The sequence below is a fragment of the Chiloscyllium plagiosum genome, unplaced genomic scaffold (assembly GCF_037043375.1).
Source record: "Chiloscyllium plagiosum isolate Xiang-an unplaced genomic scaffold, Cpla_swu_hap1 HiC_scaffold_14, whole genome shotgun sequence".
Classification (NCBI taxonomy): Eukaryota; Metazoa; Chordata; class Chondrichthyes; order Orectolobiformes; family Hemiscylliidae; genus Chiloscyllium; species Chiloscyllium plagiosum.
The window spans coordinates 66,541,534-66,558,164 of NW_028270152.1; the positions used below are offsets into that span (position 1 = coordinate 66,541,534).

The 16,631-nt window shown below is 42.0% G+C and overlaps 1 protein-coding gene across 2 annotated transcripts in view; it reads left to right on the forward strand.

The window, feature by feature from the left end:
• Positions 1-16,631, forward strand: part of sumf1 (sulfatase modifying factor 1) — a 163,454-nt gene that overhangs the window by 10,493 nt on the left and 136,330 nt on the right. For both annotated transcript variants that reach the window (XM_087994502.1, XM_043708554.2), the window contains exon 3: positions 12,554-12,628. In XM_087994502.1, coding sequence (XP_087850628.1) covers positions 12,554-12,628 — 75 coding nt within the window. The remainder of the gene's footprint in view (positions 1-12,553; positions 12,629-16,631) is intronic.

The window sequence follows — 16,631 nt, forward strand, 5'->3', positions numbered from 1 at the left end:
AGGATATCATCCATTGCACCCAGTAGTACTTTGGCAGCAGCTTGCATTTTAAGGTTCAAATAAAATGCTAAATGGTACTTCACAAAAATGGATGTCAACTTAAAGAACCTGAGATTAGGAGATGCGATTGATAGTTTTCTTCTCTGGAAAGGTAAACTTTTAGAGGAGGGAAAGTGGTTATGGAGGGAATTGTAGGAAGTAAGTAGTGGAAGACAAAGCATGGGTAGCAGGAACCCAAGCTTTAGTTGGAGGAATGGAATATTTGGGGAAGGGGAGCTTGTTGGGCTGTAGGAATGTAGAGAAATTGGATGAGGTGAGGCCCTGGATTGCTTTGAACATTGAACTAGCTAAGCAATTAACAAATTAAGGTAAGTAGTTACACTCAGTCAAAGGTTTCCATTCCTTGGTGTTTTCTAAGGTGGTGGTGGTGGTAGTGATGAGAAAAGATGTTCTCAACTTGTCAAGGTTCAAGGTTGTGAGGTTCGCTGTCGAGAGTGTCTTGCTGGGAAAGGACAGCAGGTCAGTCAGCATCCAAGCAGCAGGAGAATCGACGTTTCGGGCATAAGTACTTCATCATTCCTTGGTCAAGGCCCCAGCAATCTCCGTTCTTGCCTCGCTCAGGAACCTGTGGTAGATACCATCAGGCCATGAGCACTTCACCACTTTAATGCTCTTCAAGAGACCTAACACCATAGAGTCATAGAGATGTACAGCATGGAAACAGACCCTTCGGTCCAACCAGATATCCCAACCCAATCTAGTCCCACCTGCCAGCAATTGGTCCATATCCCTCTAAACCCTTGCCATTCATATACCCATCCAGATGCCTCTTAAATGTTGCAATTGTGCCAGCCTCCACCACTTCCTCTGGCAGCTCATCCCATACACGCATCACCTGCTGCATGAAAACGTTGCCCCTTGGATCCCTTTTATATCTTTCCCCTCTCGCCCTAAACCTATGCCCTCTAGTTCTGGACTCCCCCACCCCAGAGAAAAGACTTCATGTATTTATCCTATCCATACACCTCAGATTTTATAAACCTCTATAAGGTCACCCCTCAGCCTCCGACGCTCCAGGGGAAACAACCCTAGCCTATTCAACCTCCCCGATAGCTCAAATCCTCCAACCCTGGCAACATGCTTATAAATCATTTCTGAACTCTTTCAAGTTTCACATCATTCCGATAGGAAGGAGACCAGATTTGCACGCAATATTCCAACAGTGGCCTAACCAATGTCCTGTACAGCTGCAACATGATCTCCCAACTCCTGTACTCAATACTTTGACCATTAAAGAAAAGCATACCAAAGCTGCCTTTACTATCCTATCTACCTGTGACTCTACTTTCAAGGAGCTATGAACCTGCACTCCAAGATCTCTTTGTTCAGCAGCACTCCCGAGGACCTTACCATTAAGTGTATAAGTCCTGCTAAGATTAGCTTTCCCAAAATGCGGCACCTTGCATTTATCAAAATTAAACTCCACTTCTTTCTTGATCTCAAAATGCATATTAGCATGCCCTAGGGTATTAGCTCCACAGAATCCTCATTATCCTTCTCTTGGGTGAATACAGATGGAAAGTACTCATTTAGGATCTCACCCACATTCTCTGCCTCCAAGCACAAGTTCCTTCCTTTATCCTTGAGTGTCCTACCTTCTCCATAGTTATCCTATTGTTTCTAATGTATCTATAGAATGCTTTGGCAAGTACGATTAAAGAGAATCCCAAGGTCATTTCACGGCCCCTTCTCGATCTCCTAATTCCCTGCTTGAGTTTCTTCCTGCTTTCTTTATATTCCTCATGGGCCCTGTCCGATTCTGCTTTCATAAACCTTACATGTGCTGTTTTTGTCCTTTTTAACTAAATTCCTAGTTTATCTTATTACCCAAGGGCCCCTTACTTTGCTATCCTGTCCTTCCTCTTCCTGGAACATGCCAGTCCTGAACTCTGATCAGTAGGTCTTCAAACAATTCCCACATGGACTTGCCTGATAACAACAACTCCCAAGTAAGACTTCCTGTCTAATACTAACATAATTTGTCCTCCTCCAATTTAATCCATTCCCACAAGGTCCTGACTTATCCTTATTCATAGCTATCTTAAAACTTAAGGAATTGTGATCACTGTTTCCAAAATGCTCTCCCATTAAAAGGTCAGTCACCTGGCCAAGCTCATTAACCAGTACAAAGCCCAGCTCCTCTAGTTGGACTATCCACATATTTTTTCAAGAAGCCCTCTTGGATGCACTTAACAAATTCTGCTCCATCTAAGAGAAAGTCAGGACTGCAGATGCTGTAGATCAGAACTGAAAAACGTCGATTCTCCTGCTCCTTGGATGCTGCCTGACCTGCTGCGCTTTTCCAGCAACACATTTTCCAGCTCTGTCCCATCAAAGCCTCTCGCTCTAATATTGGGGAAGTTAAAGTTACCCACTATGACAACTCTGTTTCTATTGCATCTTTCAATAATCTGCCTACATATTTGCTCCTCAATGTCTTGGTGGCTGTTGGAGAGTCTATAGTGTAATCCTATCAGAGGGATCGCATTTTCTTATTTTTGCGCTTTACCCGTATTGCCTCAACTCTCCAACATGTCCTCTCTGTGTGCAGATATGACATTCTCCTCCCCCCCCCCATTAGTAATGCAACTGCTCTACCTCTTTTACCTTCCTTCCTATCTAATTTGAAACAACAAAACCTTGGAACTTTCAGCAGCCAGTTCTCTCTCTGAACCAAATCTCTGTGATGGCAACAACATCATTGTCCCATGTGCTGATCCAGTCTCTAAGCTCATCTGCCTTGCCTATAACACTTGTATCTCTGAAGGCTAAAGTCTGAAATGTCAATTCTCCTGCTCCTTGTATGCTGCGCTTTCCCAGCAACACACTCTTGACTCTGATCTCCAGCATCTGCAGTCCTCACTTTCTCCTTGCGAGGTTCACTGTTTGGCAAAGGTTAAATCTGTCAGTTTTGGAATACAGAGCCCGTCAGAGATTTACAGAGAAAACCAGTTCCTTGCTCTTCAACTCATTGCTCTCTTTCAGCCTGCAAGAAATGAACCTGATTAGGATGGCCTGACCTTTCCCTTTTCAGTACTCATCACCTGCTACACCGAGTGCCACATTTACGCTTATCCTTATAAAACCAATGTGCTTCCAGATCTCTCTGCCACAGTTTCCAGTTGACAATAAAGAATTTGCCAATTGTGGCACGAATCATCCAAGTCTTCCTGGGGCTTCAAGACTTGTGTAAATCTGGCTTTGGTTGAAGAATGAACCACGTACTAAATTTATCCAGTAAAAGCGTCACACACAATTGGTCCTTTGCAAGACTGTGGTTAGAATTTAGAAACCCGTTCGCTGTCTTTAAAGGCATCCATTTTCTTCCACAGCTGTGACAGCGTGCCTTACCTACAGGATGCATTGCAGCTGTTTTTGGCAACATGTTTTTAAAGCACCCTATAAACCTGTGCCTCTAACACCCAGAAGGAAGCAGCTGCATAGGAGCAGCACTACCTCTAAGCTCCTTCAAATTGTGTCATGCCACTCTGAATTAGACATATTTGAGCATCGTTTCTTGGGTAGCTATCTAATGGCAGCTCATTTCTTTAGAAACTAGGTTAACATACGTATTTCTGGCTCAAGTAAGCAATTCAAATCCAGAATTAATCATCTGCTGAAGCAGTGTGCCTCATAATTGCAAAGAGCTGCTGAAAATCCATAGAATTGCTCACTGGAGTGCCAACTGCTTTTCTTCTCCAACAGCCAGTAATTAAATTTGAGAGATCTGTCCCCGTCAAAATTGTTTCTAGCTCCACTTATGCAGCATTTGATGTGCTGAGCTGATTTTTGTTTTTTTTTTAAAAGAAGTTGAATGGTTCTTTTATTTTTGTATGGGGCCCAAGAGATTCTGAATGCTCTGATTTGATGTGTTGGTGTTTTGGTTTCTTTAATTGCGTGCTTTGTTCCATTCCATTCATATTGGGCAGTTCTGCAGGCAACTACTTTTATTCCCAGCGTTCTATTGGATACTCTGGCTTGCAAACTGCCAATGGCAGCGTTGTGTAGTATAACCACTACTATCTGTCTATTGTGCAACTATCTCAGTCTTTTGTCTCCCATTTTCTGTCATCCCCCAGGCTTCTGTAATGCCTAGATCCATTTTCTGATGTGCTCACTTGGCCCTTATTCTGTTTACTGGCTCAGTCCACCATGCACTGTTCTCTCCACACCTGCATGCAGCAGTGACTACTGCATTTATTGTGCCATCTGCTCCACACAGGTCTTGCCCCTCTTCCCTTCCGAATCCTCATGTTGTCCATCAATGATGTCAATTGCTAGTTTCCTTTGGTATGCTGATCTCTGTTATTTGAAGGAGCCTGATCTCCACAGCATCTTGGTGCTGCAAGGCTTCCTATTTAAAAAAAAAAAAATTCCTAGAGGTTTTCAAAGATGAACCCAATTTATTGAGATTAAATATTGGGAAGAGTGAAGCTGTAAATGTTGATCCCAATCAAACTGTCTGGTATATCCCTCTCACTGAGAGTGGCTGTTGGTCCTAAACTGCACTTCAAACTCTGCATCCACAACCATATCTGCTTGTTTCCTTCTGCACTTCAACTCCACTTGACCTAAAATCTTTAAAAGTGTCATTATCTCCTTGTGACCCAATTTTCTCCAGCGTACCTTTTTTGGCTTTTCTTCAATAGATTACTGAAGCTCTTCACCATGTTGACTTGTATTGATTTTTTTTTTATTCCCTGTTCTCCACATATATTTTAAACGTCATCATTCTCTTGCAAATTTTTACCTGCTGTCTGGACGGACTGCAACTTTGTGCAGTCTCTTGTGGTTAACCTGTGGTGCATATCCAAACTGCTACAGCCCTTAGCCATCTCTGCGCCACCTTTTGGAATTTGTGTTCCAAACCAACTCTGTTCATTCAGATGAAGAGTTCACTGTTCAATGATTTGGAGATGCCGGTGTTGGACTGGAGTGTACAAAATTAGAAATCACACAACACCAGGTTATAGTTCAACAGGTTTAATTGGAAGCACACTAGCTTTCGGAGCGACGCTCCTTCATCATGTGATAGTAGAGGGCTCAATCCTAACACAGAATTTATAGCAAAAATTTACAGTGTGATGTAACTGAAATTATACATTGAAAAATTGATTGTCTGTTAAGCCTTTCATCTGTTAGAATATCATGATAGTTTCACTTCTTTCATGTGTAAGTCACAAAACCTTTTTTTAAAAAGTTGCATTCTCGGGTTAGCTGTTAACAATGGTGATAGCTAGACAATATGTTGAAGGTGTTAGCCCCCTGTGTTCTCTGTCTATGCCATGATGTTTAGATTGATTCTAATTTAAAAAGTGAGATAACAGGGTTTTACATGAATTCATGCAGTTTTTGAGCTCAGAGTTCTACATGAATGCATGTAGTTTCTGTTCAATGGCACTGTTTGAAGAAGGCTGAGCAGAAGGAGAAAGACACCATTTATTCCTCAACTATCAAGGTAATGGCATACCATAAGTCACTGAGCTTCTAATCCAGAACCTGAGGCTAATGTTCTATGGCAAGAGTTTGCATCTCACCATGGCGGATGGTGAAATTTGAATTTGAGGAAAACATGGAATTAAAAACTACTTGAATGGTGACCATTATTGATGGTTGCAAAAACCCATCTGTTTCATTAATGCACAAAGAGGAGTGGAAATCTGCCATCTTTGCCTGGTCTTGCTTCATGTGATTCCAGACCCACAGCAATGTTGTCACCCTTGGAAATTGCCTAGCAGGCCACTCATTCAAGGCCAATTATAGGAATGCGCAACAGATGCTTGGCTTTGCCAGCAACACTTATATCATATGGTATGATTCATTTAAAAAAGACTATCTGGTTATTTAACTCCTTGCTGTTTGATGGGCCTTGCTGTAGGAATTTGCTTCTGCATTTTGATGTGGAATGACCTGAGGCTATGAAGAACATAACGAGGAGGTGGTGGTGTCACTGGATTAGTCATCCAAAGCCCCAAGCTAAGTTTCTGAGAACATGGGTTCGAAGCCCACGATTGCAAAGGATGAAATTTGAATTCAATTTTTAAAAAAAGGCTTGGAATTAAATATAAAACTGATCCTATAACAAACATGTCCATTCTTGTAACATCTCATCTGGTTTGCTAATGTCCTTTAGGTAAGGAAATTGATTGTCCTTATCTGGACTGGCCTGCATGTGACTCCAGGTGAAAGTGAGGACTGCAGATGCTGGCGATTAGAGTCTAGAGTGGTACTGGAAAAGCACAGCAGGTCAGGCAGCATCCAAGGAGTATGAAAATCGACGTTTCGGGCAAAAACCCTTCATCATGAGTGTCCCAGTGCAATGTCCTTACCTGGACTGGCCTACGTGTGACTCCAGACTCTTTGCTCTTGGGTTGCACATTCCATAAATGATTTTTTTAAAAAAAAGGTCCAATGGAAAAGGAAACAAAGTCAAGATTCTTTGATATTTTTATTTAGAAACAATAATGTGTTGGCCGTGATCTCAACTCCCACTGTTTGAATGGCCCAGTAGACTGTGCTGGGGCCATTTTTCAGACTCTTGGCCTCTGTTTCGGGGTTTACTGACTTTCCCAATCATGAATTGAGCTTTGGCTGCAAAATGTCGGATGTTTGGTTGAGGAAAATGGTCTGAGGGAAACAGAAGAGTAATGAGTGTGTCTGGAAAATGAGTTACAACAAGGAAGTGCAGCGTGGGAAGGGGAGCGGTCAAAGTGGAGAATGTAGCTCGCTTTTCAAATAAATTTGAAATTTGGTGGATCCTTCTGCATAGAAATTGAAGAGCACAAATTGCAGGATACTGATATTTTTAGTTGCTTGTAGGCCAGTTGCTTACACCAGTACTCTGTCATATGCTGAGCAAATTATGAACGTTGTCTAATTCTGTTGTAACTGAGCATCTTTTCGAGTCAAATATTTAGTCACTCGCTAAGCACATCATAAAATCTGCAGATGTGAAGTTTTCATGTATTCTGTGGTATGTGAATCTTATGTAGTGTTTACAGTTTACCAAAAGCAATAAACCATTTATCTTTCAAAGGACACATTACAGTGAGAGGAGCATTTCTTACACCACTGTGTTCTCTTTGATCATGTAAATCTCATTCCTAACATTGTCTTAATGTTGGCAACTCAGTTATGGCCTTTGATAAAAATGAATGTTTGAAATTAGACCAAGTGGTATACTACTGTAACTGTTTCATTTGTTTATGTCTGTTCTAAATTTGACATTAACTCTGCTTTCCTTCCACAGATACTGCTAGACCTGCTGAGTGTTCCCAGCAATTTTTGTTTTGTTTCTTGATTTTTCCAGCATCTGCAGTTACTTTGATATTCTTCTGCTATTTTAACTGCTACATTCCCTCTTTATTCCTGTTATGCATGTCAACATGTTACCAAGTGAGTTGAATTAAAAAGTCATGATGATGCACTAAAAGTACATTGTACACTTTTTATCCCTGAAATACAGTTCTGCCAATAAATCAGGACTGCTGGGAAAGATACTTTTTTGTTAGCCTTGAGAAACTGCTACCTGGTGTCCTGTGATACATGGATGACTCTAAAATATTGGGCTGCCCTTTGTAGCTCACAGATTAAACAATGTTAATACTGTACTCAGATTATTTTGTGAATTCCATTCATATGATTGCATATTTGTGGTGATAAATGTCTCCTTCCGATATTAATGATGGTTACTATTCTTGCACAGATTGACTTCTGTCATAGAAAATGCCATGTGTTATGGACCAGACTAGACCCCCCCCCCCCCCCCCCCCCAAATATTTTAAGAAGGTAGCCTAGCCCCTAACCTTTCCTGTTTTAAAGACAAATGCTGTGTTCCAGATGCAATTCAACTGGTCAAATTACTCCGTGTTAAGCAAAGTACGATATCCTCAAACGGTGTGGTTAAAGTACCACAAAAGAAAGAATAACTTAGAATAACTTAACTCCTTTGGAAAACTTAACAGAATAATAGATGCAGTAACAATTGCTAATTAACTATTCCAATATGTAACAGCCCATAAACACACCCCTCGGCAAAATTCAGAAAATAAATTTTGTCTCGCATGCAATTCGGCAGCGGAGGAAGAAAACCCTGTTTTTGTTCGTAATTGAGAGAGAAAAATAACTTCCACTTCTTCAAGCCCATAACAGCAACTGCTGAATCTAAAAGCTAAAAAAACTAGAAAGCCTGGTCTGAGAGAGCTGGCCCCACCCATCCAAGCTGCTTAGATTAGATTAGATTAGATTACAGTGTGGAAACAGGCCCTTCGGCCCAACAAGTCCACACCGACCCACCGAAGCGAAACCCACCCATACCCCTACATTTACCCCTTACCTAACACTACGGGCAATTTAGTATGGCCAATTCACCTGACCCTGCACATCTTTGGACTGTGGGAGGAAACCGGAGCACCCGGAGGAAACCCACGCAGATACGGGGAGAACGTGCAAACTCCACACAGTCAGTCGCCTGAGGCGGGAATTGAACCCGGGTCTCTGGCGCTGTGAGGCAGCAGTGCTAACCACTGTGCCACCGTGCCGCCCACAAAATCTGCTGCAATCCATGCGTTGTAGGTTGATCTACAATGCCCTTGCACCAAATTATGCCAAACTATAATCCAGTCATATGTAATTTAATACCCATCGCATGCATGGGTAGCTTCTATTGTTCCAACTTAAAAACACTGTTGCTTCTCAAGTTGTTCATCTTAGACTCGTTCAACGTCTTTCTTAAAAGAAACTAGGACAAAGTATACCTCTTAAAGCCACCGTTGTCATGCATGCGATGGGTATTAAATTACATATGACTGGATTATAGTTTGGCATAATTTGGTGCAAGGGCATTGTAGATCAACCTACAACGCATGGATTGCAGCAGATTTTGAAGCCACTCACAACACCTTCTCAAGGACAACTACAGATGGTCCATAAATGCTGGCCCAGCACCATGAGTGAAGTTTTTTAAAAATTACTATTTTTGTTTGGAATCAGCTGTGAGAGCTCTGGAGGGCAACCTTCTGCTGAGAATATGGTCCTATTGGTTTATTGGTGACCACTCCACAATTGGAGGGAGTGTGAAGGCATCTGAGACAGCTGGATCATTATACCCACCAGTTACTTGAGTTTCTTGCTTGTCATTCTTTAGGGATTTCTATTGAAAAGCTTCACATGCAGAGTCCTATCTCATTATAGTCACAATAGTTGTGGTCAACACAAGTTTCTTTGAGCCTGTCTTTAAAAATAATACTTTAGCAAGACCTTCCCATGGACCGTTGATTGTACTTTGACACCTTTACTGCTTCTGCTCTTTATTCTCTGGACATTCTATAAAAGTTCCTCTCATCACACAATCCCTTAGCAATTCTCTCCCCTCCTTTGAAGCAGTGTTTTGTTACTCATTGCTTCCCCCAAACAACAGCCCCTGTATTTTCCATGTGGCCATCAGCACACTGCTATGGGCTCCTGCCTGATCAGTGCTAAACCCCATTGTATGTTCAACTGCAGTTATAGCAGCTGAAAGTGTCCTGTTCTAATGTCTGTTGCAGCTCAGTAGGTTAGTGGTTTGGAAATCAAGACCAGCCACCTCCAGAATCCTCACAAAAGGTAAAGATTTTAATAAGTTGGTAGAGTTCCCCAATTCATCTGTCTTTTCGATCCAGGCAAACAGAACATGGACCAGGTCTCTGTACTTAAGAATTACGATTTTTGTTTGCAAATAGATAAAGTCCAACTGCAGGAAGAGTAATGGAATATCTTCATGTGGCTCATTAAAACTTCAACCCAGTGATAAAATTCCCCCTTCTGTGCACATAGACATATCGGTGGAGGGAAAGCTTTGGAAGACAGTTCAATGGTTACAATCTTCACGGATTGTTGAGATGATCCTTTTGCTGATCAGAACACTATTTCTCGATCTTGCTTCTCCAGACATTTTTGCTGCTTCACGGTAGGCATGGGGTGACCAGTTCCCACTTATAAAGGTCTCTGAAGTTCAGACATTAACAATTCTCAAAGAAATTGTTCCTCTTTAATCCATTCATCGGCAACATACTGTATGCTCTTAACTTCTACAGGCAACTTTTGTATGGGCACCTTAACAAATGCATTTTGGAAATCCAAACGCACTTAGGTTTCAACAGTATCCCTCGTCCTTTATTCCTGAGAGGGGAACCATCCTCTCAACATCGACCCTATTGTAATTGTTTATTTCAATAAGACCACTGTCTGACTTTCAAGTGTAGTAAGTATAGATCCAATAGGAGCAAAATACTGGAAATCTGAAATAAAGCATAAAGCGCTGAAGAACTCAGCATGTCTGTAGCATCTGTCGTGAGCCAAACTGTTAATGTTCTGAGTCGATGAGTTTTCAGAACTGAAAGGTCTTCAGTTTTCAGCCTGTTTCATTGTGAAGAAGAGTTACGTCAGACTTGAAACATTACTTGGAGAGAGAAACCAGAGTTATCGATCCAACTTGTCCAATGCTAGCAAATAAGACAACTGTCAGGAACCAGCCTAATCTGCCATCTTTGAGCTGCTTCCCATGCAAGTATGTGCCTCTTTTAAGTCAGGTGACCAAATTTGTACACCGTACTCTGCTTATGGTTTCACCAGTGCCCTGTACAGATGTCGCAAAGCTCCTCTAATTTCATACACCAACCCCCTCACTGCCTCCCCTAACCCCATGCAGTATGTTTATTTCCCAAATTGCTTGCTGTACTTGCATACTGATTTTCAGTGATTCATAGAGGGCATGAAGGTCCCTGTGGTGCGGCATTCTGCTGTCTCTCCCTATTTAAATAACGTTCTGCTTTACTGTTCTCAATGCCAAAGTGGACAAACTCTCAATTTCCCTTATTCTACTGCATTTGCAGTGGGGTTTTTTTTTTGCCAACTCACTTAACCTAACCATAACCATTTGCAGACAATTTGTACTTGCACAACTTGCCTTCTAACCTACCTGTGAAGCATTGCAAATTGGACGGCAGGGCAGTCAGCCCCTTCATTCAACCAATGGATTTAGTTTGCAAATAGTTGAGGCCCCAGCACTAATCCTGTGGCACTCTGCTTGTTAGAGTTTGCTGACTTGAATGTGATCCATCCATCCCAACTTTGTTTCCTGATAGTCAGTCGATCCTGGTGTCCATATTAATATGTCACCTCATAATGCTCTTAACTTGTTCAATCTTCTTTTGTTTGGACTGAAAACAAAAAACACTGGATATCACAGCGGGTCAGGCAGCATCCATGGAAAGGGAGCAAGCTAGTGTTTCGAATCAAAATGACACTTCTTCAGCTTCAACTTTGCTTTGTCTCCACAGATGCTGCCTGACTTGCTGTGATCACCAACACTTTTTGTTTTCTGCTCAGATTCCAGCATCTGCAGTGATTTGCTCCTCCTTTTGTTTGGAACCTTGGAGGCTGGTACAATTACTACGTTTCAAAGGCATCTCCATGGTATTTAAATAGGAAGCATTTAGAGGGATATGTGGCAAATGGAACTAGATTAATTTGGGATATCTGATCAGGATGGACAAGTTGGACCAAAGGGTCTGTTTCCGTGTTGTGCGTCTCTATGACTCTATGATTTTAACAAATGCATTTTGAAAATCCAAATGGTCTAATCTATTGGCTTCCCCTTTATCCAGCCTGCATGTTACAACTTCAGAAAGCTCTAATAATAAATGCTCTGCAAGTCATATTCTATGTACTTTGTACATCTGTCAATAATGGCTCTGCTCATATCAACAGGGTAGACCTGTTACTATTGCTGCCTATAGGAACAGTGAATAGTGTTCACATTGGTAATTTCCACTGCCCTGTTTCCATCTGCAAATGGGTGGAGGAAGAAATACCAATGTAGGAAGTTCAGTGATGAGCATGAAGGCAACTTTGCACTTGAATGAACATATGAACATAAAAATCAGGAGTCGTCGTCAGCCATTCAGTCCCTGGAACCTACTCTGCTATTTCATAGCATCATTGTTGAAGTAATTATGTCCCGAGTTGCATTTTCCTGCTTGCCTCTCATAATCTTTTGACTCTTTGGTTAGTCAGGTATCTATGTACCTCTGTGTTAGCAATGTTCAATGACCTGTAACCTCTGTACTCTAGGAATAGAATTCCAAAGACTCAGGAACTTCTGAGAAAGTGTTGCCTTTCAACTGGCCTCAAGTGGCAGACCCTTTTATCTTGAAATTGTGTCCCCTTGATCTAGTCTGTTTCGGAAGGGGAAGCACCCTTTTTCAGCATCCACCTCTGCAATTCTTGTCAGATCAGTATCTTCTGTGTTTCAAAAAGATTGCTCCTTCACGCAAACGGACAGAAGAAAGCAACAGCAAAAAAATCTTTTTAACATTTTTAATACAGTGTTCAATACGTGACTGAGACTTTTTGAAGCAAGCGAGCAAAGCAACACTGCAGCCTGCAAAGGTATGAGAAAACATGACCCTAATTTGCTGCAGTTAACAGCCAATTGTTGTTGTTTCCCCATTAGGCAGAAAAATTCGGAGACTCTTTCGTCTTTGAGGGCATACTTAGTGAGAAAGTGAAGAGCACCATTACCCAAGCTGTAAGTATCATGTGTACGTGTGGCGAAAGGTTGTGACCAGTTATCAGTGAAATGGAATCGTGACTTCAGCTCTTGAGTTTTATCTTGCTGTGGGTGAAAATATCTAACCATGTTTGATGTCAAATAGAAACAAGTGGAATATCATATATCATCAGTTTTGAGAAAAAACATGCACACGCACAGACTCATACTCAGTGGGTGTCAATCCACCTATACATCAAAGTTTCCCATTTAGATTATTGTGATTTTTGGTCATATTTTTATGCTGAGATTTAAACTCTTCATGAATGTTTTTTCTGTCTTCCCCCATGTAACCTCCCCAAGACCCAGAGGTTGCAGATCAGGACTCTGTATGATACCATTTAATCTGAATGGGTAGAATAGAAAAGGCAAGTCCCAAGAATTTCCTCAGTTACTTTGGGGATTGAACCCATGCTGCTGCCATTGTCAAACACCACGCACTAACCAACTGAAATAACTGACCCCACTTATGAAACCTGTAGAATGCAAATTGTTTATGTAAACAGCTTCCTTTACCAATACTGTAAGGGATCTGACCAGTCAGCAGTGGCTGTCTGAAGTCTCTTTGCAAGCTCTTGTCTTTCGGAGAGCCTTTGTTTATTGCCTGTTGACTGCATCGTAGAAAAGCTATTGATATTTTTGCTGACTCCTGACAGAACAGGTCCTAATGTCACATGTTAATGAAGAGTTTGTTACTGTAATATTGAATGAAATTAACAATTGTGTTTACATAAAAAGTAGTTTGCTCTGCCGACCATATATTACTGAGTTCCGCAATGGTATCTGTTGTCTAAGCTTGGTACCTGATGAAATTGTCGAACCGGCTTGAGATTTACTTGAAATCAACACATCGCAGCTTTTCAATTGCTTTGAGTCGCTCCAGGTTTATGTTGCTGTACTCTGATGTCTTGCCATGTGTGGTGCAGTGAACCGCATTCCAATTGGCAACCAACTGGCTGAATGTTAAAATCATCTGATATTAATAAGCCGTATAGAATTGGTCGCAACTTCAATAAAGTTGTCGGCTTCAAATGCTGACTGGTGTTCTGATTTAAACGCCTCCAAGCACAAGTGCCTAGAAAAGTGCACTGGTAAATTTGTAACTCGCGCCAAGTTTTGCTATGGCTTATATAGAAATCTGGTCCAGACAAGGAAAAGATTACAGTGCATTAAATGAGTTTTTTTTTTTAACCTCAATGGCATTAAAATTGATGTACACTAAACTTTGTGAAATCATAGTATCATGCAGTAGAAGAGGCCTTTCAGGCCATCAAGTCTATATGGCTAAACTTGCCAATCTTTTGATCTCAGTTTTAATTTTCATAAATGCTGCAATTACTATATTGGCGTTGGCTACGAAGACGCATAAGTGATTACGTAAGCAAGATTAAGGCAGTTACCACTTGGCAGGTTAAATCATAAAGTTGGGCGTGCCTCGGGGTGAGGGTATCCAGGAGACACTATTGGCTTCAAGTTGAATAGGCTTGGCTGATGAAATGAATAGGAATCATCGGAGTTTTTCTTTTCCTTTCACTGTTGCTCTCCCTGGATTCTCCAAGCTGCATACCCACAGGAAGAAGGTTTATAATGTTTGTACAGCTGTTACAATGGTCTGTACGACTTGTGTATGCCCCAGGCACTTTACCCAAATGTTTATGAAGGCAGGTGATGGGAAATGTGAGTTGCATCAAAAATTGGGGTTTTGCTTTGTCATCCTATGGGCAGTTAATGATTGCACAATGGTCTTATTCACAGCTGTTGTAGATTTGATGGCAAGACGCCTGAGAGAGGAGATATTAGTTATGGACATTAATGTTCTTATTTGCATCCATTGTTGATCTCATCAGTCAAGGTGTCCCATACCCATCTTTCTCGCATTGGTACAGCAAAATCATTGGTTTGCAAGTCTCCTTGACGACAACTCATGTTGCCATGACCACCTGACAGTCGGTACCTTTTTTAGAATAAAGCAACTCCTAGAAATTTCTGTGATTATCATCCCAAGCCCAATCTATGTTGACGTACCTTGCCATTATGAAATAAAAACAGAACATTTTGTTTTGGAAAACCACAGCGTGTTGGCATCATCAGACAGTTAATCTTTCAGGTTTGGTCAGAATGAAGGAAAGGTGCTCCTTTTCTCCACTTTTTCCCGTCTGATGTGTGTTTTCAGGTTCATCAATTGTCAGGTGTCCTGTGTCTGCAGTATTGAGCTCTTATCCCTCAATATTAACACTATTGCATATCACATGTAATTGTAATAGTTCTTCTCTTCTCTCCCCCCCCCCCCCCACACACACACACACACACACACACACAAACACCTTAAGATTTCTCTGAAAGTGCTGTATGCCTGGGTCTTCGTCATCAGGCAGGTTCCACCAAGTTCCCACTTGTCCACATATGCCTAGAGCATGAGTGATGATGAGCTATTTGGTGTTAAACAATTGGTTCTATCTTCAACCACACTTATATACATTCAAGTAGCAATTGGAGCCAAGAGCAGCAAGTCCACCTCACTCTCCTCCCCAAATGACACTTACAGAATTGTCTGAAACAGCGATCACACTGGTCAATTAACCCAGTGGTCACCAAGAGCAAACTGGCAGCTTCCTGCTTTCATGCTCACCCACATAGAGTTGTGGAGTTGTACAACATGAAAGCAGACTCTTTGGTCCAACTTGTCCGATCAGATATCCTAAATTAATCCAGTCCCATTTGCCAGCATTTGACCCGTATCTCTCTCAACACTTCCTATTCATACACCCATCCAGATGCCTTTTAAATGTTGTAATTGTACCAGCCTGCACCACTTCCTCTGGCAGTGCATTCCATACAAACACCACCCTCTGCGTGAAAACGTTACTCCTCTGGCCCTTTTTAAGTCTTTCCCCTCCCACTTTAAACCTATGCCCTCAAGTTTTGGACTCCCCTACTCTGGGAAAAAGACCTTGGCTATTCGTCCTATCCAGGCTCCTCATGACTTTGTAAACATCTATAAGGTCACCCCCTCAGCCTCCGACGCAATGCTCCAGGGAAAACAGCCCCCAGCCTGTTCAACCTCTCACTATAGGATGTGGAGATGTTGGACTGGGGTGGACAAAGTTAAAAATCGCATGACACCGGGTGATAGTCCAACAGATTTATTTGGAAGTGCTTTGAAGAGCCTATCCAAATAAACCTGTTGGACTATAACCTAGTGTTGTGTGATTTTTAGCTTACTATGGGAGGAGACCAGAAGTGAACACAGTATTCCAAAGTAGTCATGATTTGGAGATGCCGGTGTTGGACTGGGGTGTACAAAGTTAAAAATCTCACAACCTGGACTAAAGGGAGTTTTTGTTTATTGAAAGAGATCTTTTTATTGAAAGGTTACAGTCTGAGGTTTTAACTTCATACTGACATCTGATGTATTTTTATAAATGAATCAGTTTGATTGCCACTTGTTTGACTTCTTTTCTGGTGAATAAGTGAACCAGATGTGTGTGTGTGTGTCTCCCCCTCTCCCCCTGTCTCTCTCTCTCTCTCACTCTCACTCTCACTCTCACTCTCACTCTCACTCTCACTCTCACTCTCACTCTCACTCTCACTCTCTCTCTCTCTCTCTCTGTGTGTGTGTGTGTCTCTCTCTCTCTCTCTCTCTTCCCCCTGTCTGTCTGTCTCTCTCTCTCTCTTCCCCCGTGTGTCTCTCTCTCTCTCTCTCTCTCTCTCTCTCTCTCTCTCCCCGTCTCTCTCTCTCTCTCTCTTTCCCCCGTCTATCTCTCTCTCTCTCTCTCTCTTCCCCCCCTCTCTCTCTCTCTCTCTTCCCCCTGTCTCTCTCTCCCTCTCTCTCTCTCTTCCCCCTGTCTCTCTCTCTCTCTTCCCCCTGTGTCTCTCTCTCTCTCTCTCTTCCCCCTGTGTGTGTGTGTCTCTCTCTCTCTCTCTCTCTCTTTCCCCCGCCTCTCTCTTTCCCCCTGTCTCTCTCTCTCTCTCTCTTTCCCCC